Source organism: Rutilus rutilus (assembly GCF_951802725.1).
Source record: "Rutilus rutilus genome assembly, chromosome: 6".
In the NCBI taxonomy this organism is placed as follows: domain Eukaryota; kingdom Metazoa; phylum Chordata; class Actinopteri; order Cypriniformes; family Leuciscidae; genus Rutilus; species Rutilus rutilus.
This window is the reverse complement of record NC_140214.1, coordinates 2,307,180-2,333,789: the sequence shown is the minus strand read 5'-3', so window position 1 is coordinate 2,333,789 and position 26,610 is coordinate 2,307,180. Positions and strand designations below refer to the sequence as shown.

At 43.3% G+C, this 26,610-nt stretch overlaps 1 protein-coding gene across 1 annotated transcript in view; it reads right to left on the bottom strand.

Moving 5' to 3' along the window:
* Window positions 1–10,547: 10,547 nt before the first annotated feature.
* LOC311291445 (uncharacterized protein) overlaps window positions 10,548–26,610 on the bottom strand; it is a gene marked incomplete at its 3' end in the record, with an annotated part of 217,044 nt that continues 200,981 nt past the window's right edge. Inside the window, exons 16-19 of the mRNA XM_084410480.1 lie at window positions 19,708–20,412; window positions 17,246–17,926; window positions 11,363–11,542; window positions 10,548–10,621 (exon numbers count right to left, since the gene is read on the bottom strand). Coding sequence (XP_084266606.1) covers window positions 10,548–10,621; window positions 11,363–11,542; window positions 17,246–17,926; window positions 19,708–20,412 — 1,640 coding nt within the window. The remainder of the gene's footprint in view (window positions 10,622–11,362; window positions 11,543–17,245; window positions 17,927–19,707; window positions 20,413–26,610) is intronic.

Here is a 26,610-nt window from a genome sequence, read left to right as displayed (position 1 = left end):
CTATGGTTACCGCTCCTACAGGCACGATTGAGGCAGCTACCAGCTCCTCATAGGACCCCGGTGTCAGGAGTCGTAGCACACACACAAAGAGTGAGTGTAAACGTCGGTGGCATCGTGTGTTTATTGACAAAAGAACGGCGTGTAGTGAGAACGTGGGTACAAAGTAATGCTGACCGGTGTAGATTATTATTGTGTGTCAGCCTGCGTCTGCCCCGACCCGATTCTGAAGCAGCGGTTGTGTTGTTGTTTATACGTATTGTTTTATATGGATTAGGTAAAGGAATTTCCGTTATCAAAAGCACACATGAAGAACAGGCTTGTTTAAGAAATGAAAGTGCTTATTTCCTTCACTAACAGATTTTAGGGGCCGTCACTGTGAGCTGCTTTGAACCCATCTATTGGGAATGCCTCTACAAATAAATCTCTCTTGCGTGCACACACTCCTGACACAAGCATAATTGCACAGCCACGCAATTTAAAATACATTACTGTATTTTGCAAATAAACTTAAAACGCAATCCATGACAAGCCATATGTATAAGCATAAACGACTATGGAGAACAAGCTCTAAGTGTCTTACAAAAAAATCTTAGCTAGACAAATATGAAAGTGAAAGCAGTAGCAATGTCTCACAGAACCAGTAGGTTAAACACGTCGAGTTTGATTAAAAGTCATATTTACTATGAATTAACAAGGAAAAGACGATTATTTTTTTAAATAATAAATGCTTAATTATGTAGCATCTGGACCAATCAGACACACACAAATTATTCGTTATATTTAATGAATAATCCAGCAAACTCACTCACCCAACAAAGGTCTATGAAACTTCCCCCCAAACTAACATCACAAATGGAGATAATACACGGGCAAAACTCGGTCTCCTGTTACAGGACACATTAAGACTGATAAGAAGTTTTACGACCCCAAAAGGAATTTCCAGAGAGTTGTGACTCTCACTTAATTCTTGCTGAGAAGGAGAAATAAACCCTGTTAATCCTATATATTCTATAACCACTTGAGAAATGTATAAACATGTATCTAATTTTCCCATCTCATGATTTTCCTTTTATGTGGTTTGGCCTATGTATTCTTGTAAACTCTTTTGGGTTAATGTTTCAGACTTTGCATACTATGGTTGACCAAAATCATATGTGTGGCATGTTTAGTCTCTATAAACTCCAATCTTCGTTCCCCATTTGTTAATTTACATTACATTTTGCTAACTTTGTGACGCAAAGAATCTTGAAGATTCTTTTTCTTAAACACCCAATGAAAGTACATATTCAAATGCCCTCCTAGAACACAAAGGGTCATAAAATCTCCCTCCAAAGGGAACAACTTCTTATAGGCTCACACAGGGTGTGACATCTTCACGCTTTAAAAATCACTGATCATAAGATCACATCTCTTTCTTTTTAGTCCTTTTCTGGAATCCTGATGTGAAGATGATGCTGAACTAGAAGATTTCTAAGGACCCCCAAGCGTGTGCCAGGCTGCGGCCTTGTCTTTCCATTCACCAAGGATCCTCTGACTCCCACTGGTTCTCTCTCAGCAAGACCACATCAGCAAAGATCAACTGGAGCCTCAACAAATTGCATCAGGACAGTTTAATTCAAATCGGCGAGACATGCAAGTATCAAACTTAGTCTCATTATTTGATACTTTAAGTATCCTTCCCCTTTTAAAGAAAGGAGTGTTAGAACTAAACTGATGGTTTGCTCAAGGCTGTTGATCTGCTGAATTTCAAACAATGCTATAACTTCTTGCTTTCCTGTATTCTGCTTCAGCTCTCTTTCCCTTGGTAAACTGTTTGTATTTATGTGTATGTTAGAATAGTTTAAGTGTTTAGTCTAGTTAATAAAGTCTTGTTCATGTCACACGTAAAGTTGTCCATGTCTCAAGCTCATACTGGATTCCCTAATCATAGATCTTGACTACTTGCTCTTAGTAGTACTGTAAAGTAAGATAGAAATTTCCCATGCCCTGGCAATGTACATTTCTTAGAACTTATAAACAATTAACACTGAGTGTTCACAGGAAAAACAGGTTAATTGATTGTAATATTAATTTGCAACATTAAGTTAATTCTATTAACTGATCCAAATATGAATAATCAATTATAACAAGTCATTATTGATTATTAATATTTCATAGAGCTAATTTGCTACACTTAAGTCCATTTCCGTCTTAGTCTGAGTTCCAGAGTAAATGTATGTTTGACTGAACTTACTTATAGGTGCTTCAGAACAGTGGCGCGTATGGGTGGGTCTAGCTGTAGGTGTATGTGTAGGGTGTAAATGTGATGTTCAAGGTTATTTTACACATGCATAAAAAGTATGATATTAGCAATTTTTTCAAAAGTTATAATCTTCAAATACAGATATTTTAGAAAGTGACTTCACCAGGCAAACTTAAACCTATAAACCACTCTTAATCCCACAATGAATAGATATTATACTTAAAAAAAAAACTATTAACAGTTGCATTAACAGATTAGTCTCCCTGCAGTCGATAATTATATCCATTAAAATTTATGTTTGATAACCAAAATGACATATTAAAACATTCTTAAAATAATTTCATGTCCAAAAATATCTAGAGTGTAACTCTTCACCTTTGCTTAATTTAGTATAAGAGCAAAGTCCCCGCCTCCATTGCTATTAGCTCGTATACTTAACGTCTTGGTTACTTATATATAAAAAGTTGCAATTGTGAGATATAAAATCAGAATTGACCCTTCGCTAAGCCCCGCCCTCCTTAGTTACTGTTGCTACGCCTGACAAGCTTTTGCACCTGGCACAGCTATTACAGTATGCATGCACCGGTGTCAGACATTCCCAAGGATATAATTAGTAATTTTTGCCGAACAAGTGAAATATCTGAGAGGGCAAGACAAAGGGGACTGCAGTATGCATTTGAGGGATATATCCACGACATAATATGCAACCGATTAGAGAATAATTTAATAAAAATGGAAGCTAAAATCTATAGGTCCCAGCGCAAGCAGCAGCCGCCTCGTACGCTGACCATTCAAATGAGAAACACACAAATTGAGGAACAGCTGTTCATGCACAGCAGGGTAAGTGAAATTTGAAAACAGCTTATCCATAAATCTTGTGGAATAAACACAAGACATTAGCCTGACCACTTTGCAATGATAACATTCTCCCGCTTATATTTTTAGCACGACCTTCTGGGACCGAGGGTTACATACGTATCGAGACGTTCCCTTTCAGTCGGTCACGTTCTACGTACATTGACATACCGACGTATTAGGATCCCAAGTAAAACGCCATCTATTACTGCTACCTTCCAGAGCCAAACGTAAACCTCCTGATCCCCCCCACACCTTGGGGCAGAAGATGGGACAGGGATTACGCTAGCCAGGCTCCCAGACACCGCACTGGGGGACCAGTGGGACCACAGACGCACCCGCAGTGGAAGGCAGGGAGCCGACTCGGACGGCATAGTGGCCCGAACTGGGGTCTGAGTGTGCGGTGCAACACTGCACTGATTGGAAGAGGACGCGTGAGAAGGCATTCCTGCGTTCTCAAAGCGCATCAGGCTGCCGGCTGGCGATGCAAGAGGGTGCTGAGGGTGGCAAGGCATAGCGTCGCACAATGCCAACCTCGCCCTCTTGGGACCCTGGAACAGAGGAAATTGCTCTTTTATTGAAAATTGGGTGCCACTGGCTGTGGGGCCAGTAGCGGAACAGAACAGAAAACAAACTGAAGATTCTCCACCCGGCCCTCTTCCAGGGTAGGGAGTGATGCGGACACCATCTAGCTACTTCCTCCATCCCTGGGTTGCCCGTCTTAGGGACACTTGTTCTTACGCTTGCCACCTGGTTTGGCAGCGGCCGGGATGGGCTGGGCGGCCTTCCTGCGGCCGGCTCCACGCTGAGGCCTGGGTGAAGGCTGCTATGCAGACCGAGCGGGAGCAGAGGCGTCAGCAGGAGGACACCTTCGGAGCGGGTGAGGTCAGTTGCCGTATGGAGCTCAGCCATGAGCTCACGGTCAGGGCTACCCTCGTGCATGTCCATGAGTGCTTTGGCCTGATGGACCTGTAGCAACGCCATGGCATGCAAGGAGGAAGCGGCCTGTCCACAGGCTCTGTAAGCCTTGCCCGTGAGAACGGACGAGAACTCACAGGCCTTGGATGGGAGACATGGATTACTCCTCCAGCAATAAGTGGTCGCCGGACACAGCTGCATCCCAACAGACTGCTCAACCAGAGGAATATTCACGTAACCTTTGGCCGAACCACTGTCAAGGGTAGTGAGGGGTAAGGAGGTAACAGCTCTGTTTCGGGCGGAAAAAGGTGTCGTCCACGACCTGGTAACCTCCTCATGCACTTCCGGAATGAAAGGCACTGAGGCGTCATGCTGAGAACCAGCACGGCCCGCCCCGAGATACCAATCGTCCAGCCTCGAGGTTTCGGGACATGGTGGAGAGTTCCACTCGAGCATAGCCATCAATTCTAGATCAGGCTCGAGCAACTCAACTCTCCCAGAAAGAGGAAGCGCAGCTGAGTCCTCATCTCCAGATTCAAGCTCACCCTCTGATGCTGTGATAGATATCTGGTCAGCAAGGGGAGCCCCGAATGAAACAACTGGTCGGTCATGAGAGGGGCCAGCACGCTCACCCGGAAGCTCCACGGTTTGCAGTGTTTGAGAGGAGTGAGGGGCCTACAGGGATTGGGTACTAGGCGGGGAAGCCCTCACTGTGATCCTCAAGTCACCCTGGCTATTCGTTGAAGTAGCCCTCTTTTTTTGAGTTGGCCAATGACCAGTAGCTGGACGATGACATCACGGTTTTCTTCAGAGCAGCTATATATATATTAGGGCCGGTACTCGATTAAAAAAATTAATCTAATTAATTAGAGGCTTTGTAATTAATTAATCGAAATTAATCGCATTTTAATTGCATATAAATTAGGGCTGTCAATCAATTAAAAATAATTGTGTTGAACATGTTATTGAAATAATGTTCAAATGTTCAAAGGGTGAGCATTGAAATAATTGTGCCTAGCAAATAATCAATACAATACAATTGAACATTATTAAATTATTGAACATTATTAAATTATACATTTGATATTAAACATTAAATTATAAACATTATTTACACTTGCTTTACAGGTTTTTAACATTACTTCGAAAATGCTGAAATTTAAAGTTTGAGATGTTTTTCATCTGTTTTAGAAAGTATTTTTAGACTTTTGTTTTTTCAGAATAAAACTTGTTTTACAATCTTGAGCATGTGTTATATTTTTATTAAATGTGTTTAATTAAGCCATTGCTGCAAGTAATTTGACAGTTAACAATATTTTAGTGTACAGTTAATCACAAATTCAGTCAGCATTGTCATGACTCATTATCCCATGATGAAAGGTAATACGGTGAAACAACGTCACGATATCAACGTTGATTCAATTTGCAAAACCGAAGCATAATTCATCATTGGTTCAACAACGTCGACATACAATCTTTATTCACCCATATTGAAAGAAGAGATGGTGAAACAACGTCACGAAATCAACAATGAAACAACGTCACGATTTCAACGTAGATTCGTTTTGCACAATCGAACATTGATTCGACCTTGGTCCCTTACGTTCACCGGTGAATCAACGTTGAAATGCCGGCTGTTTTTTATAAGTAAATGTTCCAATCAATGATCCAGGCAGCGCCAGCGCGTTCTCGTCTCCCTCCTTCATTTTACAGTCGAATTGTGGCTAGAACGGCTCCAGGTTCAAAGGTCAATACGGAATGGATTAATCTGCGTTATTTTTTTTAACGCGTTATTTTTTCTCAGATTAATTAATCGAAATTAACGCGTTAATGTCACGGCCCTAATATATATATATATATAATTGAACCAAATTAATAACTTTTTTACAACAAAAATGAAACATCACTGAACTTACTTAAGCTGGACTGTGACACTATTTTCTTCTGGAAACAAACTTTGCTGCATTATTTTCCTGTTATCTCTGTAAAGCTGCTTTGAAACTATTTGCATTGTAAAAAGCGCAATATAAATAAATGTGACTTGACTTTAACCTCGTGTACGAACAGATCCATTTCCTCTCTGGAGAAGCGTACAGTCTTGCAAATTCCGGCATGGTGCGAGCGCTACTGACTTTTAAAGGGAATGGGAAATGAGACTCTGATTGGTTTATTGCACGTTACGCCCAAAACACACCCATTACTCATTAAGAGAATAGGGACGACCTTTTTAGATTATGCGCCAGGAGCGCCGACCATTTTTCCCTTTGTTAAATTAGCAAAAGTGGAAGACAGGCACTATCAAAAAGTTGGGAAATGGGATCAGCACATTGAAGAACTGATGTTTTATGTTAATTTTACAGAGATTAAACGAAAGACTGCAGCACTGAAGAAGCAGCCAGAGGACTGATGCCAAGTAGGAGACGACGTCTGGATCAGGTTGGACAATACAACGACAAATAAACCATTTAAAGATTTAATTACTAAAAAAGATAAAATAATTAAGATAGTTGATAAACATTCTGTAGAATTAGCTTAAAATGGCCACGGTAACACTTTACTTGAAGGGGTGTGCATAAGACTGACATGACACCGTCATAATCATGACATGACACATGTCATAAATATGAAGGAGGTCTTATGCATGTTTATGACAACTGTCATTAAGTGTCATTCGCTCAATTATGACATTTTTAATGCAAATCTGACATTGTGTGAGATGTCTTTGTTATGGCAACTTGACATTACTAAGACAACACAACCTGTCATAAATATGTCATAAACATGACATAGCAGATTAATTATCAAACTTAAGAAACCACTTAGGCTTTATGGGTTAACATTTCATTAAACTGTCATGTGGTTGGTTTTGACATTGGCTGTCATGAAGCCATTATAACATTTTAATGACAAATTAAATTTGTACCACTGTAGTTGAGGTCAAGAAAAACATTCATGACACAGTTATAATGACCTCATGACAGCCAATGTCAAAACCAACCACATGACAGTTTAATGAAATGTTAACCCATAAAGCCTAAGTGGTTTCTTAAGTTTGATAATTAATCTGCTATGTCATGTTTATGACAATTTATGTTGTCTTGGTAATGTCAAGTTGTCATGACAAAGACACTGACTGGTTATGATGTATTGGTTTATGTCAAGTTGTCATAACAAAGACATCTCAAACAATGTCATATTTGCATTAAAAATGTCATAATTGAGCGAATGACACTTAATGACAGTTGTCATAAACATGCATAAGACCTCCTTCATATTTATGACATCTGCCATGTCATGATTATGACGGTGTCATGTCAGTCTTATGCACACCCCTTCAAGTAAAGTGTTACCAACAAGGGGACAAAAACATTCAAAAGTAAAGAATGATTAAACTTTATTGGACATGAGCAGTCATACAAAGACCCAATATAACCGACCCATCTACAATCAAGAAACATCAGACTGAGGCTCATCCTGTAAATAAATACTGTGTTCCTGAATGGACTTTCACCCTCTAGTTCAATTAAGTGCTGAATGTATCTAAGGAAACCTTGGCACAGAAGAAAAGAAGTTCCCAAAGACTTCTGGTCTACAATCACACTGCTAGACCAAAAGCTGAACGCAGGAGCTACTCCAACATGGAAACTGATTGATTTGATATAATTAGCTTTATTCAAATAATAATCTAAAAGTCCATTTCAGTCCAAACTCAATGACAAAAATATGTACAGTAATTACTTCTGTAGGGCTGAAGAACCACGAATCAGTTGCATACACATCAAGTCATTTTTCCCTGTATAATGGAGTTAAATGTAAAGCTCTTTGTAAAGATGTAAAGATTTTTTAATCGCAACTCAGATCGACTGATGCAAAATCCGATACACAAAAATAAAGATACAGTGCCATTTTAAAGGCCTAATGTTGTTTTAGAGTCTCTTATAACAGGTTTACATGCGTCAAAAAAAACACTTTAATTATTTCATAGTATACATTGCATCATCAGCTCTTTTCTCTCAGTGTCTGAAACAGTTGGAAGATTCAGGCCACATCCACACGAAGCCAGAGCTTTCCCTATCCATCTATCTTTTTTCCCCTCGTTCTAAAAAAAAATCTGTAAACACAGCGTTGTCTCAAGAAATATCTGCGTACACACGAAACCACTGAAACAGACTCAAAACCATGTAGTATAGATGCCAGACCAGTATGTGGCGCTGTAATTCTGCCACGGAGATACACTAAAAACGGAGAAGACTTGGAGCATGCACATAAACAAGCATCATAACATAAGAAAGAAAATATAAATAAATAAAGAAGTAAAATAAAGAAATAAAATAAAAATTCATTCAAGTAAATAATAAATAAAGAAATAAAAGAGGCTCATAGCTTCTGCAGGACGAACACAAGCATGTCGTCCGCAGTTGTTGCTGTTACTTGACGTAGTGTGTCTGACTCGGGGCGACACGTGGGGTGATGACATCATCGTTTCACAAAATAAACGGATTGGCTGTACACACGAAAAAGCAAGGGTGTCGTTTTCAGATTATCCACTCTGGGACCCGGTTTAAAAAAGCAGTGGTTTCAGGCTCCCAAACGCCGGATCCGATACCACTTCATATATACACACACACATACATCTGGGATTAAAAATGAAAAGATTTAAAAAGAAAGTAAACTAGAAAGAAAAATAAACACAAATTTTTGACAAAATAATAAAAAAACACTAGTTTCAGCCTGACACAGTTTCCACACTTTGCTTATTACACACACAGGGATGCACAGCAAATATAAAGGATTACAATGTAAAAGATTAATATTGTGCTCATAAAGATGGAGGAATCCAGCTTTTCCCATAGATGGTCTCGCTTTAACCTTTAAAGGGGACATATCATGCCAAATGCACTTTTTTAGCCCTTAAATGCATTTTGTTGTATATTTGGAGTGTTTAGAAGTACAGAAAATATGAAATTATTCTCTTCAGGTGCTTCGTTGATATCTTTATATTCTGTTTTGGTCATATTTTTCAACCTGTTCCGATTTTTCTGTTATCTATGACGTTTTTTGAACTATTACGTCACAGTATTTGCAGCGGAACTGCCAAATAAGGACATTGACTTCCGGCCCAACACTTCGAGCAATCCGCCATTTTTATTTCTCGCTTCAATTTTGTAGTCCAAGCTAAAGGATGCAGAAGTTACGAGAGGGTAAGTTAAAATGTTCGGTTGTTGGATGTAGTAACCCACACGCTTCATTACACCGTCTAATGTAGATAAACTGCCGCGCTTGTGACAAGGGCGCATGTTTAACTGAAAGAACGAGCAGAGAGAGAGACCCGGTCGCGCGCGCGCTCTCTCTCTCTCTCTCTTCAGAGCCAGGCGAAAGTGTAAACAAGACTTCACCGTCTCCAAACTAGACGCTGTCTTGTTCTCTCTCCCTCGCACAAATTAATCAAAATAAATCGACACGGTGGTAAAAGGTCAGAAGACCAAAGTTTCATGTGTAAATACAGTACACACCAGTGCGATACATCCATATGAAGACGTTGTTCTGCAGGTTCGTCGTCTTCATTTTCATCTCGCTCCGGCTCCGACTCTGGCTCGAACATGTAAGGCTGGCTGGACAAGTCTTCCGTTGTTGACATTTTGTTAATAACGTGTGAATAAAAAGTTTCTGTCCGCTAGATAATCGTATCTCTGCTATCAAACTACAAAAATGGCCGAACGGGGTGGAGTTGAACCTCTGCAACCTGGAGAGGGGGCGGGGTATGAAGTGTCTCAATTGTATTTAAAGAGACCGCACCAAAACGAGTTGCTCTCAGACGCACATCAGAAAAGGGGTAGAAAAGGGGCCTGTGGAGCTATAATAATGAAGAATTCAGACCCAAGCATTGCAGTTCCGCTTTATATAGACCACAAATGTATGATTTATATGTAAAAAGGAACAATTTAAAAGCATGATATGTCTCCTTTAATCTCGCGCATAAACCGTTTGCGCTCTGGAGAAGCGTTCAGTCTTTCTGTTTGTAAATAGCGAATCCGCCCTGGCGCAAGTGCAACTGACTTTTAAAGGGAATGGGAAATTACTCTCTGATTGTTTTTTTGCACGTTAAGCCCAAAACACACCCATTACACATTAGGAGAATAGGGACAACGCTTTTAGACCATGTGCCGGGACTGCCGACCATTTTTCCCCTCATTAAACTGGCAAAAGTGGATTTAAGTGCACTTGCATCCTGCGCTTTAGACCATGCGCTTAGATCATTAAAGGCAGATTCTGTCATTAATAGAGCCCTTAATGTTAATTACATATCAATATAATTTATGTTTAAACATCTCCACTAATTTATTAAACAACTGCATATACCTTATAGTTTTAGTAATAGTTATCTTTAAATATTATGTCGTCAAAATTATAAATGTCAACATTATAAAGACACAATTTCTCTTTCATTAATATGATATAATTCAAGTTTTCTTAGTGTCTTCATGCTTATCATGCTTCTTTGATCTTCTTTGGAAAAGATTTGAGATCATGGTCACACCAAGTGCTCGTCCGGTTCCTGAATGTTCCTCAGACTCCGGGATGGACCGCAAAGACCCGAATCCTGAGCTGTGAGATGAGACTTTTGAGCGCAACGAGCTAAAAGCTGAATTGCTGTCTGCTCCTGATCGTGATCTTAATGAACTGTAAGCAGAACTTCCCACAGACAATGTGTCCGACTGCTGATCTCCACTCACTAGGGAAAAAATATTTAAATCAGTAAAAGGTTTGAAACTCTTATAGAACAAAATTCTGAGATTCAAAACTTTCAATATGTTCCTAAAAATAACGCAGTCTATTGGTAATCATTAAAACGCCATACAAATACTTTATTAATCAGACAGTATTTTACATGTTTTGTCCCCGTTTATCTATGAAATTTCTTTATCACAAGCCTGATTGCTATTTAATGTAATCATTTAAAGTTGACCATATAGATGTATAGAGAAGAAGAAATGATCAGCATTTAAACAGGTGCTTAAACTCCAGAAAATGTTGATCATCAACATAAGAAGATCAAACTAAATATTATATGTGCTTTTTTATTTTATTTCATATCAGGTTTGCATTTATTGTCATAAATTAAATTATCAAAAATTGAGAAAACTGAAGGAGATGTAGGCTAGAAAGGTTCCAAATTTTATTATGGGGGAAAATATGTGGTGACAAATTTACGACAATGTAGACTAAATATTATATTTTCACAACAAAACAGATGGTATTCATGGAAAACATGAGCTCTAATGCTGTAAAGAAGGTCACAGGGAGACCAAAATGTACTGAAAGTGCCAAATAAAGCAAGACACTCACTGTTTGGTCGTGACCATTCCATGCTGTCATATTGTTTTATGGCCCCTGACTCGTAACTCGTGTGAGATGAATCTCTGGAATGTGATGAACGGAAAATTGGGTCTGCTCCTGATCGTGATCTGAATGAACCATAAGCAGAACTTCCCACAGACAGTGAATCAGATCCATGATCTCCACTCACTATAATAATGAAAGCAGAGAGCAGATCAGAAGAACATTTACAACATGAATGCATTGGACAGACACTTTTATCCAAAGCAACTGACATGGCATTGAAGGAATATATTCATCAGTTCATGTAATTGTAATTAATTCAGATGCTCAACTTTATGTTAACTCTAAATGGGCCAGGGAAGGAGGATTCACTTGGTTCACAAAGAAACAGAACATTAGGTATATGATTACAATGTTCAATGTTGTTTGACCCTGCAGATTTTGCCTGGTTTCCTAATGAAGCTAATCAGGGTTGAACCCAAGTATAGGTCTCTGCAGGACAGTAATAGTCAAGTCAAGTCAAGTCATCTTCATTTATATAGCGCTTTTAACAACGTAGATTGTTTCAAAGCAGCTTTACAGAGATAAGCGTATAATTTAAGGTAAGATTGTTTTGGCTTTATAGCGGTTCTTTAATAAAGTTATTTTCCAGCTAAAGTTAGTTTTGATTGATTCGCTTCCGTCGCAACGATCATTTGTTATTAAATTAGGGGCTGCTAAGACGACACCATTCTCTCTACACAGACTTTAAACGCGAACCTGTGAGAAACGCTGATGGCGTTCACACGCGCATTAAGAATTGGTTCTATAGTTATGTGCGTTTGAATATATGTGCGCAGGTTTGTAATTCCCTACAAACCAGGCCTAAACAAAGTACTGGTGTATATAATTATATAACTTATAATTTTGATACAGAATTTTATTTTATCAATTCGGGGTAGATACGCGAATTGAGTTTTCAGATGACGCTTTATCTGTAGAGTGGTAAAGGGATCCTCCATAGGGAGAGACTAGTTGGCACTTCAGCACTGCATTGTCATCGGGTCCAGATGAAGGTCATTCATCAGATCTGGATTACTGCGGGAAAACCTCGGGATAAACAAAGACACTAAAATTAGCGTAGATGCCATTCTTCTCTTGATGTAACGAGTACATCAGGATTTATGGGAAGTGTTCCCGGTTCCAGCTGACCTAATCTATGCAGCCTAACATTGAATTATAGAAGTCTATAATGTATTATGTGAATGCTAGGTCAAAGAGATGTGTCTTTAATCTAGCTTTGAACTGACAGAGTGTGTCTGCTTCCCGGACAATGTTAGTTTGTTTGTTCCAAAGTTTTGGTGCTAAATAGGAAAAGGATCTACCGCCAGCAGTCGATTTTGTTATTAACTGGCCGGAATTTTGAGATCGCAATAGACGTGAAGGACTATAATGCGTTAAGAGCTCGCTCAGGTACTGCGGAGCTAAACCATTTAGTGCTTTGTAAGTAATCAGCAATATTTTAAAATTGATACGATGTTTAATAGGGAGCCAATGCAGTGTTGACAGAACCGGGCTAATATGGTCATACTTCCTGGTTCTGGTAAGAACTCGAGCTGCTGTGTTTTGAACTAGCTGTAGTTTGTTTATTAAGCGTGCAGGGAACCACCCAGTAGAGCATTACAATAATCTAGCCTTGAGGTCATGAACGCATGGACTAATTGTTCCGCATTTGTCAATGAGAGCATATGGCGTAATTTCTATATGTTTTTAAGATGGAAAAATGCGGTTTTACAGATACTAGACACATGACTTACAAATAAAAGGTTGGTATCAAAGAGCACACCCAGGTTCCTAACCGACGACGAAGACTTAACAGAGCAGCCATCAAGTGTTAGACAGTATTCTAGGTTATTACGTGAGGACGTTTTTTGTCCAATTTGTCCAGTAGAAAATTATGAGTCATCTAATTTTTTATATCAGCTATGCTTTCCGTTACTTTTGTGAATTGATAAGTTTCGTTAGGTTTTGAAGAAATATAGAGCTGAATATCGTCGGCATAACAGTGAAAGCTAATTCCATGTTTCCTAATGATATCTCCCAATGGTAGCATGTACAGAGTGAACAGCAGCGGTCCTAGTACTGAGCCTTGTGGTACGCCATACTCAACTTGTAATCGATAAGACATCTCTTCATTTACTGCTACAAACTGATAACGGTCAGATAAGTATGATTTAAACCATGCTAGTGCAATTCCACTAATGCCAACATAGTTTTCTAGTCTATTTAAAAGAATGTTGTGGTCAATGGTGTCAAATGCAGTAACACTGATAGAGAGATACAACCACGATCGGATGATAAGAGCAAATCATTTGTGACTAATGAGAGCAGTCTTGGTACTGTGGTACGGTCTAAATCCTGACTGGAAATCCTCGCAGATATAATTTCTTTCAAGAAAGGAACACAGTTGTGAGGATACTGCTTTTTCTAATATCTTTGACAGAAAAGGTAGATTCGAGATCGGCCTGTAATTGACTAATTCTGTAGGATCCAGTTGCGTTTTTTTAACAAGCGGTTTAATCATAGCCAGCTTAAAGTTTTTTGGTACGTATCCTAGAGACAAAGACGAATTAATGATATTAAAAAGAGGATCTATGACCTCTGGAAGCATCTCTTTCAGTAGCTTAGTCGGTATAGGGTCTAACATACATGTTGTAGATTTAGATTATTTAACGAGTTTAGCGAATTCTTCCTCTCCTATAGCAACGAATAAATCCAATTTTTCCTCAGGGAGACTACAATGCACTGCCTGATGCGATACTGTGGTAGACGGTTGCATAGTTATAATTTTGTCCCTGATATTATCAATCTTATAAGTGAAGAAGTTCATAAAGTCATTACTGCTGTGTTGCTTGGAAACTACGGTGCTTGAAGCTTTTTTTTTCGTTAGTTTAGCCACCGTTTCAAATAAATACCTAGGATTTTGTTTATTTTCTTCTAATAGGGTTTAAAAATAAGCAGATCTAGCAGCTTTTAAAGCCTCTCTGTATGCAATCGAGCTCTCTTTCCATGAAATGGAAATAGGAGTTACCAGATCAGTGGGTGAGGCCATAAACAGAGGGGCGTTTACGACCGTGTTCCCTGATTTGCCCACGTCACAGTGTGGGTAGGGTTTAGGGGTGGGGTTGGGTGAAGGGCATCATTTTCATTGCATGATTTATAAACACCAACCAGTTTGAAAACACCCACAAATTTAGAAACGTCCACTTGTTCCTCAGAGACCCCATACTCGTTGAACCTGGTCAGTATCAGGAAGGTAAAATGCAGTCTTGCTAATAGAACTTATATGAGATTGAAATGCAACGAATCAAATGTTACACCCATATTTTTAACATTGTGAGATGGAATTAATGTAGCCCCACCAATAGATAAATTCAGTTCAGACATTTTAAACCTTAAAAAGGGCAAGACCATAAAGAGAAATCAGAATTATAATTTTATAATTTTTTGGGACACAAATGATACAGGTCGCGGGGGCAGCAGTCTAAGCAGAGATGCCCAGACTTCCCTCTCCCTAGACACTTCCTCCAGCTCTTCCGGGGGGACACCGAGGCGTTCCCAGGCCAGCCAGGAGACTCTCCAGCGTGTCCTAGGTCTTTCCCGGGGTCTCCTCCCAGTGGGACACGCCCGGAACACCTTTCCGGGAAGGCGTCCAGGAGGCATCCGGAACAGATGCCCGAGCCACCTCAGCTGACCCCTCTCGATGTGGAGGAGCAGCGGCTCTACTCTGAGCTCCTCCTGAGTGACAGAGCTTCTCACCCTATCTCTAAGGGATCGCCCAGCCACCCTGCGGAGAAAGCTCATTTCGGCTGCCTGTATCCGGGATCTTGTCCTTTTGGTCATGAGCTTTGGGTCATAGGTGAGAGTAGGAACGTAGATTGACCGGTAAATCGAGAGCTTCGCCTTGCGGCTCAGCTCTTTCTTCACCACGACAGACCCGTAGATCGACCGCATTACTGCAGAAGCTGCACCGATCTGTCTGTCAATCTCCCGTTCCATCCTTCCATCACTCGTGAACAAAACCCCAAGATACTTAAACTCCTCCACTTGAGGCAGGATCTCTCCACCAACCTGAAGTGGGCAAGCCACCATTTTCCGACTGAGGACCATGACCACGGATTTGGAGGTGCTGATTCTCATCCCAGCCGCTTCACACTCGGCTGTAAACCGTCCCAGTGCATGCTGAAGGTCCTGGCTTGATGAGGCCAACACAACAACATCATCCGCAAAGAGCAGAGACGAAATCGTCTTGTCACCAAACCTGACACCCTCAGGGATCATGGAGGAACTCCAGCACTGAAGCCACCGGGCACTGGGTCCAAACCACGCTCCCTACACCAAACGGTGAAAACATTCCACTTTAGGCCGCACAGTCTCCTTGTGGATGGAGCTCTAGAGTTGAGTATGGTCTTGATCTCTCCGGCTGATAGGCCAGCCTCTAGATACTGAGCCCCCTCAGGGGCCAGACCCACAGTTTCCACAGCTCTGGGAAAGAAGGTCCTTCCCAAGGGGAATCTCCCACGGAGGACCTGCCAGGAGTGATCTGATGTCCGAGAATCTTACTCGTGCCGGCCAGAACGTGGCTACCAAGAACTCCCGGGAGCAGATCGATCGGGGGGGATGCATACAGGTACAGCCTCGGCCTGTACCATGGCATGCAGCTCGTCTGGGGTATGGGGAGAACCACAGCGGTCAGTGGGTCGTCTGATGAGATGCGAATAGATCCACTTCCGCTGGGCAGAATCTCTCCAATATCGACTACACCATCAGAGTGGAGTCTCCATTCCCCAGGCCTCAGCCCCTGCCTCGACCAGACGTCTGCTCCCAAATTCTGGTCCCCAGGAACATATATTGCCCAGAGGGACCACAGGAGGATCTGGCCAGTCTGCAAAGCGGCCGCAACCTCAGACCCCACGATGATTTATATAGGAGACCACAGACATGCTGTCAAACTGAATCAGGACATGGTGGAACCAGTTGTAGACCAGTGTGGTTGTGATTGTGATTTGACTCACAATGGGGTGGGAACTGTCAACATCCTGAATCTGGATCTCCTCAGAGAACGGTTCAGATGCCGCAGATCTATAATGGGACGCAATCCCCCATCCTTCTTTGGAACCAAGAGGTACCAGCTGTAGAACCTGGACTCTTGTTCGGGAGGTGGGATACATTCTATGGCCTTGTCTTCAGATCTGTTTTCTTGCTCAAAGGCTTTGGGCCAGAGTGTTGCTTAGACCCACAAGCAATATTTTATCATTATTACATTTTAGGAAGTGGCTATATAACCAGATATTAAACCTTCCTACATTTGGAAATGCGTAGAAACCTTTTTACATTTGATCTTACGATAATTTCTCCAATGTGCGTACGTGACACAAAAAAACCTGCGTACGCCACTATTGCAGATGAGAAATGTATAAATCGCAAATGATTTTGAAATTGTGCGCAGAAGAATGGTTTCCGATTTCTGCATTGTAATTGCTGCCTTATTAATGTCATTAACATGTAAAAGAGCACCAGTCAACGTCGAAATCTTTTACTTGAGAATGAAGAACGGCAAGAATTGCTTAGATTTCCAAATACCAGCAGTACTCAGACTCTCTGTCACAAGAAAAAAAAGTGTGTATGTCTGCTTAGACCCTGATGTGTCGATAAGCACTTTTCCACATCAAAGACCATTTTTATAAACATTAATGTTGGCATGGATTTTAGAGTACACATTATAAGATCAATTCTGTGCGTTCACACGTTTTAAAAATTAGGCCCATAGTCTAGAACAATGAGGAGGAAACACATCTGAGACTATATGTAAGCTAGATAATATTCATAAAATGTTATGATGTCACTCACTAGTCTGTGATCTGGATTCCTCTCTCCATTTGTCCAGTCGCTCTTCTGTTTTATTTCTACCATCTATCTCCTGTAAAATCATTCTGTCTATTTCAAAATGGCAGCCGTTGTTTTGTGCCACTGTCTCCTCAATCTTCTCCAGCAGCTCCTTGATCTGAGTGTCGTCACTCCTGTTGCGATTGTTGAGAACATGAAACCTGTTCCCACATTTGTCCAGCAGCCACTGGAGATCCGGCCCTTCACTCTCAATGTGCTGCTCTATAGATGTGTCTAACAGAGAGTCTCCACCAGTGAACAGCACTATAGTGTGACTCCAGACTCTATCACTGAGAAGATTCAGATGCTCCTGCAATGCTTTTCTCTCAGTCTCTTTAAATGTGTCGTCCACACGTATGATCAGTAGTACAGCGTGTGGTCCTGGAGGACACAGAGACACACTGAGCAAAATCTCCTGTTTCAGTAACTCAGGACTCTTCTCTACAGAGATATTACACCACCATCCTGGAGCTTCAATGACAGTGATGTGTCTGTCTGCTACTTCTCCATGTCTCTTCACACACTGAGCAGATTTCTTCAAGTCAAACTCCTCTCTGCCCAGGATGCTGTTTCCAGCTGAACTCTTACCAGCTCTTCTATATCCCATCAACACAATCCTGAGCTCTGAGAGATGTTGGGCGTCACCTGCAACAAATACAGAGCAAACACACTTCTTAAGGTGGGTGACATCTTAAATCTTCTTAAATAATCTCTCTTTGAGAAAAAGCTGTTCCTGAAATAAGGTTCACTTTATCTGTATGAGTGTCAAACTACACATTATTGATTAAAAATGACATATAAGTGTATCTCACATTAATTAAACTCTTAAATCAGAGTTGAACAAAGGTTATCGATGGAGAATAATTATGAAGAAAAACATTGCTTAGTTTCAATGATCTGCAGACAAAACAACAGAACACACTGATTAAGCAAGACTAAATTCCAAATAGCTTTAAAAATAATTAGGCTAACTTGTTCCTCTAAACCAATTAATAAATCTCTCTCTTGTGAGTGTTCTCACCGGGGAAAGCATTATCAATGGACTGGTGGCTATTAGCACCAGCAAATACATGACTGTATTACATTTACATTCATTTACTAGATGGAAAGAAAGCCAAAAAATACCATTTGTGATTGCTTATAACTGTAAAAGACTTTATGGGGGAAGTAACAGTCTAAAGTGGCATAAACAGATCCAAAATCTTATCTGTATTGACCAATATGAAAGCAGTAAAAGTGTCTCGCAAAAAACTGAACATGTTGACATTTTTTCTTTCATAAAAATAGCTTCTAATCTTACAAATGTCCATTTTACATGACATATTTTACCTTAGTTGGAGCTCCAAATAAAATATAGTTCCACCAGCAGTCTAGTAGTTTTTACTTGTAATGTACTTTCAAAGTGTGTTTGACGGGACCAGAGCCCATCTACGGAGAGCCTTGGCACTTCCTATTAGTCCCATTGTATCGATCTTGGTTGCAGTTCCATTAGAATTCCACTGGAGGTGATCGCGGGCGAGTGCAGACTGAATGGGAGTCTATGGGGCTAGACGGCTAAATGTGTCTCTTTCACCCGATTGCCGTTGAGAAATCTCAGATTTTATTGTAGGTTTTGCAAGTTCAACATGGGTTATAGGTCGAAAGTTGAATGAACGAGTACTTATGTCCTTTCGATTTCTTACAGGTTGAGTTGTTGTTGCCCATAACACGCTAGCATTCTGCTAATGACGTCAGCATTCTGACGTCATTAACATTTTAAAAGACTTTTTAAACCAAATAAGAGACTCTAAAAAATCTAACACCCAGCAATGTGTAATTTCTTTGCATCTCCGTACGAATACAACATTCAAATTACTAGACAAAAAATTATATCCTGAGAAAAGTGGATTTTGAGGGTTTTTCGCCATAGACCTCCATTCATTCTGCACTCGCCTGCGAGCGCCCCCGCATGGACAGAGACGTGTTACTGCAGCCAGTCCAGAAACCGGAAGTAAGCAGAGAGTGCCAATTCTCTTCCTATTAGACATTCTCTGACGGGACTCACTTCCTGCTGCTTCAGAACAGCGACAAACATGAAGCGTGTCTATAGGTGTAAAGCTGATGTTTAAGATTATATTCAAGACAAGATGTTTGCAGGTTTTTTGTTGTTGTATTGTTTTCTATAGATTAGGTAAAGGGATTTCCGTTATCAAAAGCACATCCTATGAAGAACAGGATAATTTAAGAAATGAAAGCGCTTATTTCCTTCAGTAACAGATTTTAGGGGCCGTCACTGTGAGCTGCTTTGAACCCATCTATTGGGAATGCCTCTACAAATAGCAGTTAATGACAAGAAGTTTCTTGCTATTATTGATGTGACTGTTACATTTTCATGATTTACTTAATATACTCAGTGTGTATCTGCACTATAAAGTATATTGACTCACTCATCTGTGATCTGATGTTTTCTCTCCTTTTTTGCATCCTCTTCATTCGTTCTTCTGCTCTCTCTTCCTCTGCTCTTCTTCTCTCTTTCATCTCCTGTAAAATCTTTCTGTCTATTTCAAAATGGCAGCCGTTGTTTTGTGCCACTGTCTCCTCAATCTTCTCCAGCAGCTCCTTGATCTGAGTGTCGTCACTCCTGTTGTGATTGTTGAGAACATGAAACCTGTTCCCACATTTGTCCAGCAGCCGCTGGAGATCCCGCCCTTCACTCTCAATGTGCTGCTCTATAGATGTGTCTAACAGAGAGTCTCCACCAGTGAACAGCACTATAGTGTGACTCCAGACTCTCTCACTGAGAAGATCCAGATGCTCCTGCAATGCTTTTCTCTCAGTCTCTTTAAATGTGTAGTCCATGCGTATGATCAGTAGTACAGCGTGTGGTCCTGGAGGACACAGAGACACACTGAGCAAAATCTCCTGTTTCAGTAACTCGGGACTGAACTTTACAGAGTAATTCCCCCACCATCCTGGAGCTTCAATGACAGTGATGTGTCTGTCTGCTACTTCTCCATGTCTCTTCACACACTGAGCAGATTTCTTCAAGTCAAACTCCTCTCTGCCCAGGATGGTGTTTCCAGCTGAACTCTTACCAGCTCTTCTATATCCCATCAACACAATTCTGAGCTCTGAGAGACGTTGAGCGTCACCTGCAACAAATACAGAACAAACACACTTCTTAAGGTGGGTGACATCTTAAATCAGAGTTGAACAAAGGTTATCGTTGGAGAATAATTATGAAGAAAAGAAAATAGCTTAATTTCAATGATCTGCAGACAAAACAGCAGATTACAGAACACACCGATTAAGCAAGACTTAATTCCAAATAGCTTCAGAATAATGTTTTCAGAAAGTATATTCTTTAAAAATAATTAGGCTAAATTATCTCTCTAAACCAATGAATAAATCTCTCTCTTGTGCGTGTTCTCACCGGGGAAAGCATTATCAATGCACTGGTGGCTATTAGCACCAGCAAATACATGACTGTATTACATTTATATTAATTTACTAGATGGAAAGAAAGCCGAAAAAAAGACCATTTGTGACTGCTTATATTTATAAAAGACTTTATGGGGGAAGTAACAGCCTAAAGTGGCATAAACAGATCCAAAATATTATCTGTACTGACCAATATGAAAGCAGTAAAAGTGTCTCGCAAAAAACTGTGAACATGATTACATTTTTGTCTTTCATAAAAATAGCTTCTAATCTTACAAATGTCCATTGATTTTACATTACATATTTTTGCCTTAGTTGGAGCTCCAGATAAAATATAGTTCCACCAGCAGTCTAGTAGTTTCCTTTCAGTCGCTCACGTTCGACGTAACGTCGATGTGACGACGTAATTGGGATCACTTCAGGGAGCCCTATCAACTTCGAGTGTCTACAGAATGAGCCAATGAACGTTGGCGTGCGTGAATCGTGTCACGCGCCCCCGTCCGCAGCGCGGGTATAAACAGGGAGCGGGCGCACACACACATTGTCTTTCACTTCGGAGCCGAGCTTTTGCTTTCACTTCCGAAATCAACAGGAAAAGAATGCCTTTGAGAACGAGAGGACTCTCCTTCGTGTTGGTGTGACGGCGCAATCATACTCTTGCAGGTCCACCAGGCCCAGGCGATGGACATGAACGAGGGTGGTTCTGACCCAGAGCTCCTCCGGGAGCTCCGTGTGGCAACCGACCACGCTCTCCGGGCGACGAAGGAAACTGCACGTTCAGTCGGTCAGGCGATGTTCAGCTTGGTGGTCCAGGAGCGCCACCTTTGGCTCAACCTGGCGGATATGAGGGACACCGATAAATATCGGTTCCTGGATGCCCCTCTTTTCCAACAGCAACCATCCAGGCCTCAGCGTGGAGCAAGCCGTAGGAAGCCGATCCCGCCCGTCCAGGCCGCTGCCAAACCAGGAGGCAAGCGACGGTGCAAACGACCCTGAGACGGGCGGCCCAGAGGTGGATCAAGTTGCTCTTCAGGAGATGGCGAACACGCCACTCCTTCCCCCGGTGGAGGGCCGGGCGGAGAATCTTTTGTTTCCTTTTCTTTTTGTTCTGCCACTTACCCACGGGTCAGTGTTACCCACCTTTTCCAAAAAAGAGCAATTTCTGAAACCTCTGGGCCCCAATAGGGTGCGCTTGGCGGTCGACGACGCTATGCCTTGTCACCCCCGAGCCCCTCTTTCATCGCCAGCGGGCAGCAGTGGCTGTGTCCTGGACACGCCGACGCCTCCGCACACTCACTCTGCCCTTCAACTGAAGCAGGTATGTGCTGCACCACACACTCAGACCCCACTTCGGGCTGCTGTGCCGTCCGAGTCGGGTCCCTGCATTTCGCCGCACTGCCCCACCCCGGGTACATCTGTGGTGCCATTGGTCCCGCTTGCTCGGTCTCTGGGAGCCTGGTTAACACTTCCCAGCCCATCTCGCTGGCTCATCCGTACCATCAGACTCGGCTATGTGATTCAGTTCGCCCCCCTGCTTTCAAGGGCATTCTGTTCACCCGTGTTCTGGCGGACAATGCCCCTGTGCTAAGGGCAGAGATCGCAGTCCTACTGGCGAAGGACGCGATCGAGCCGGTCCCTGCAGCCCGTACTTCATTGTACCCAAGAAAGGTGGTGGATTACGACCAATCTTGGACCTGCGCGTCCTGAACCGGTCCCTTCACAGGCTACCGTTCAAGATGCTTACGCAGAAACACATTTTCAAATGCATCCGTCCCCAAGATTGGTTTGCAGCGATTGACCTGAAGGACACATACTTACATGTCTCGATTCTCCCTCGACACAGACCGTTTCTTCGCTTTGCGTTCGAGGGACGGGCATATCAGTACAAGGTCTTACCCTTCGGGCTGGCCCTGTCGCCCCGCGTCTTCACTAAAGTTGCGGAAGTGGCCATTGCTCCCATGTGCGAGCGTGGTGTTCGCATCCTCAACTACCTCGATGACTGGCTTATTCTGGCCCAGTCGAGAGAGCAGTTGTGCGAACACAGGGACATGGTGTTCAGTCACCTCAGCCACCTAGGGCTTCGGGTCAACTGGGAAAAGAGCAAACTCACCCCCGGGCAGAGGGTCTCTTTTCTCGGTATGGAGCTGGACTCGATCAACATGACAGCGCGCCTCACAGAGGCCCGGGTCCAGTCAGTGTTGAACTGCGTGAGCACGCTCAGATGCAGAACAGCGGGCATCTGCAGCCGCGGTTACGCCGCTCGGATTGCTTCATATGAGGCCGCTCCAACACTGGCTCCCCGATCGAGTCCCGAGATGGGCGTGGCAGAGCGGCTCGTGCCGGGTCCAAGTGACTCCGCACTGTTGCCGAACTCTCAGCTTGTGGTCAGACCCTTTGTTCCTGCGCGCAGGTGTTCCCCTGGAACAAGTGTCCAGGCACTCTGTGGTCTCCACGGATGCCTCTGCCACCGGCTGGGGGGCCACGTACAACAGGCATGCAGCTTCAGGTCTGTGGACGGGGCCTCAACTGCATTGGCACATCAACTGCCTTGAGATGTTAGCAGTACGTCTTGCGCTGAGCTGCTTCAAAACACTGCTACTAGGCAAGCTTGTACTAGTCCGTACGGACAGCACTGCGACTGTTGCGTACATCAACCAAGGTGGTCTACACTCCCGCCGCATGTCACAACTCGCCCGCCATCTCCTCCTCTGGACTCAGAATCATCTGAGGTCGCTTCATGCCGTTTACATTCCGGGCCTGCTCAACCATGCAGCCGACGAGCTCTCACGGCAGCAGGTGCTACCGGGAGAATGGCGACTCCATCCCCAGGTGGTCCAGCTGATTTTCTTGGCTTACGAAGACCGCACAGGTAGATCTCTTTGCCTCCCCGGACACATCTCACTGCCAGTTGTTCTATTCGCTGACCGAGGGGACCCTCGGCACGGATGCTCTGGCACACAGCTGGCCCCGGGGCCTACGGAAGTATGCGTTTCCCCCAGTGAGCCTTCTTGCACAGACCTTGTGCAAAGTCAGGGAGGACGAGGAGCAGGTCTTGCTAGTTGTGCCGTATTGGCCCAACCGGACCTGGTTCCCGGAACTAGTGCTCCTCACGACAGCACTTCCCTGGCCCATCCCTCTGAGAGAGGACCTGCTCTCTCAGAGACGGGGCACCCTATGGCACCCGCGTCCAGACCTCTGGAAACTCCATGTCTGGTCCCTGGACAGGATGCGGAGGTTCTAGGTGACCTACCCCCTGCGGTAGTTGACGCCATCACTTCCGCTAGAGCTGTTGATGGTAAGTCTCTGGGAAAGCACGACCAGATCTTCAGGTTCCTGAGGGGAGTAGGGGAACGGATTCCGACAGCTGAACTCTTTGCCGTCGGATTCTGTTCCCCCTATGTTTTTTACACAATGAGGTTCTAAAATTGATCACATTGCAGGTATTTACTAAACCCAATAGCCTAGTGGTCATTACATTCTGCACTGACCTTCATTGTTTTTCAGCTTATTACGACCCGAGTTCAAGTCCCGCTTCGTCAAACTTTCTACTGTCCTATCATAATAAAAGGCAAAAAAATATATCCTTTAAACTGATGCAAGTAAAGCTCCATCCACACACAAAAATAAAATCAGCATTTTTTTAAGCCATTACATCAACACCTCTCATAATGGGAGTGGGGGAACGGATTCCGACAGCTGGGTTTTTTTGCCGTCGGATTCTGTTCCCCCCATATTTCTGTCAAACTGAGGTTCTAATATTTATCAAATTGATGCTGTTTAAGCTCCATCCACACACAGAATAGAATACGCATATTTTAAGCCATTACATCAACACCTCTCATAATGGGAGTGGGGGAACGGATTCCGACAGCTGGGTTTTTTTGCCGTCGGATTCTGTTCCCCCCATATTTCTGTCAAACTGAGGTTCTAATATTTATCAAATTGATCTGTTTAAGCTCCATCCACACACAGAATAGAATAAGCATATTTTAAGCCATTACATCAACACCTCTCATAATGGGAGCGAGGAGACTGAATCCTCCTCGCCCACTCTCTATACCCTCATTGGGATTTCTCTCTGGTCCTTTCGGCACTTCAGAGACCACCCTTTGAGCCTCTGCAATCAGCTGAGTTAAAAATCCTGTCCTGCAAGACAGTACTCCTGGTTGCTTTGGCCTCTATCAAGAGGGTAGGGGACCTGCATGCATTTTCGGTCAACGAATCGTGCTTAGAATTCGGCCCGGATAACTCTCACGTGATCCTGAGACCCCGGCCCGGAATACATGCCCAAGGTTCCTACCACTCCCTTCCGGGACCAGGTGGTGAACCTGCAAGTGCTGCCTTCGGAGGAGGCAGACCCAGCCCTGGCTTTTCTCTGTCCCGTTCGCGCTCTGCGTCTGTACGTGGACAGAACGCAAAGCCTCGGGACCTCAGATCAGCTCTTCGTCTGTTACGGAGGCCAGCAGAAGGGAAAGGCTGTCTCCAAGCAGAGGACAGCCCACTGGATAGTGGATGCCATCGCCTTGGCTTACGAAGCCCAAGGTGTGCCCTACCTGCCCGGTTGAAAGCCCACTCCACTAGGGGTGTCGCTTCTTCTTGGGCACTGGCACACGGTACCTCACTGACAGACATAGAGCTGCGGGCTGGGCAACACCTAACACGTTCGCTAGGTTTTATAGCCTACGTGTTGAGCCGGTTTCTTCCTGTGTGCTCGCTTCAACTAGCCGGTAACACCTAAGTTCCCGCTCTAGTGTCAGGTTGCTGCGCCACTTCCTTCCTCGGAAAGGATACGTGCACTTTTTGCTCCAGTCGAGTTCCCCACTTAGGCGAACCCTGTAAGTTCCTCCGCATCCTCCGGCAGTCGGACGTTGCGGAGCGTCCGACGCCAGGCCTAGTGCTCGTATGCTTGTGTAACTTGTGCTAGGCTGGGTTCCATATGTGTGATCCCTGCGGCGATCCCATATGCGTATTCTTCCACGTCCAGCTCCCTGCGGTGAGCCCGTGTCTTTCCCTTGGCAGAGTTTGCTCTGCCGTCAATGTCCCTTCGGGCTGTTGCACTGCCCCTTCGGCCAGTCCATATGTGTATTCTCCACATGTTACCTCCCTTCGGGCTGGATGTGGCTCCGCAGCGTCCTTCCTCCGGAAAGGCATGCTTTCCCAGTGTTATCCAAAGAGTTCCTCTGTGTGGGGTATAATGGAACAGCAGTTGAACTCCCTCTACGCAGATCTTTCGCCCCAGCCAATTGGGGGTCTGAGAGTCTTGCGTAGGGCGCTGGATGTGACAGCAACCGGGGCGTTTTCCAAGGGATCCCAATTACGTCGTCACGTCGACGTTACGTTGAACGTGAGTGACTGAAAGGGATCGTCTCGCTTACTGATGTAACCCTCGTTCCCTGAAGGAGGGAACGGGAGACGTAACGTCCCGTCGCCACCGTTGCTGACCATCGCTGCATGGCCGTCACAAATCTCGGCTCCTCAGCAAAAAACAATGTGTGTGTGCTCCCGCTTCCGGTTTATACCCGTGCTGCGGGGCGGTGGCGCGTGACGTGATTCACGCACGCCAACATTCATTGGCTTGTTCTGTAGACACTCGAAGTTGACAGGGCTCCCTGAAGTGATCCCAATTATGTCATCACGTCGACTTTACGTCTCCCGTTCCCTACTTCAGGGAACGAGGGTTACATCAGTAACCAAAACGTTTTTACTTGTAATGGACTTTCAAAGTGTGTTTGACGGGATTCACTTCCTGGTGCTTCAGAACAGCGGCAAACATGAGACGTGTCTATAGGTGTAAAGCTGATGTTTAAGATTATATTCAAGACAAGATGTTTGCAAGGTTTTTGTTTTTGTTTGTATTGTTTTCTATTGATTACGTAAAGTGATTTCCGTTATCAGAAGCACACATGAAG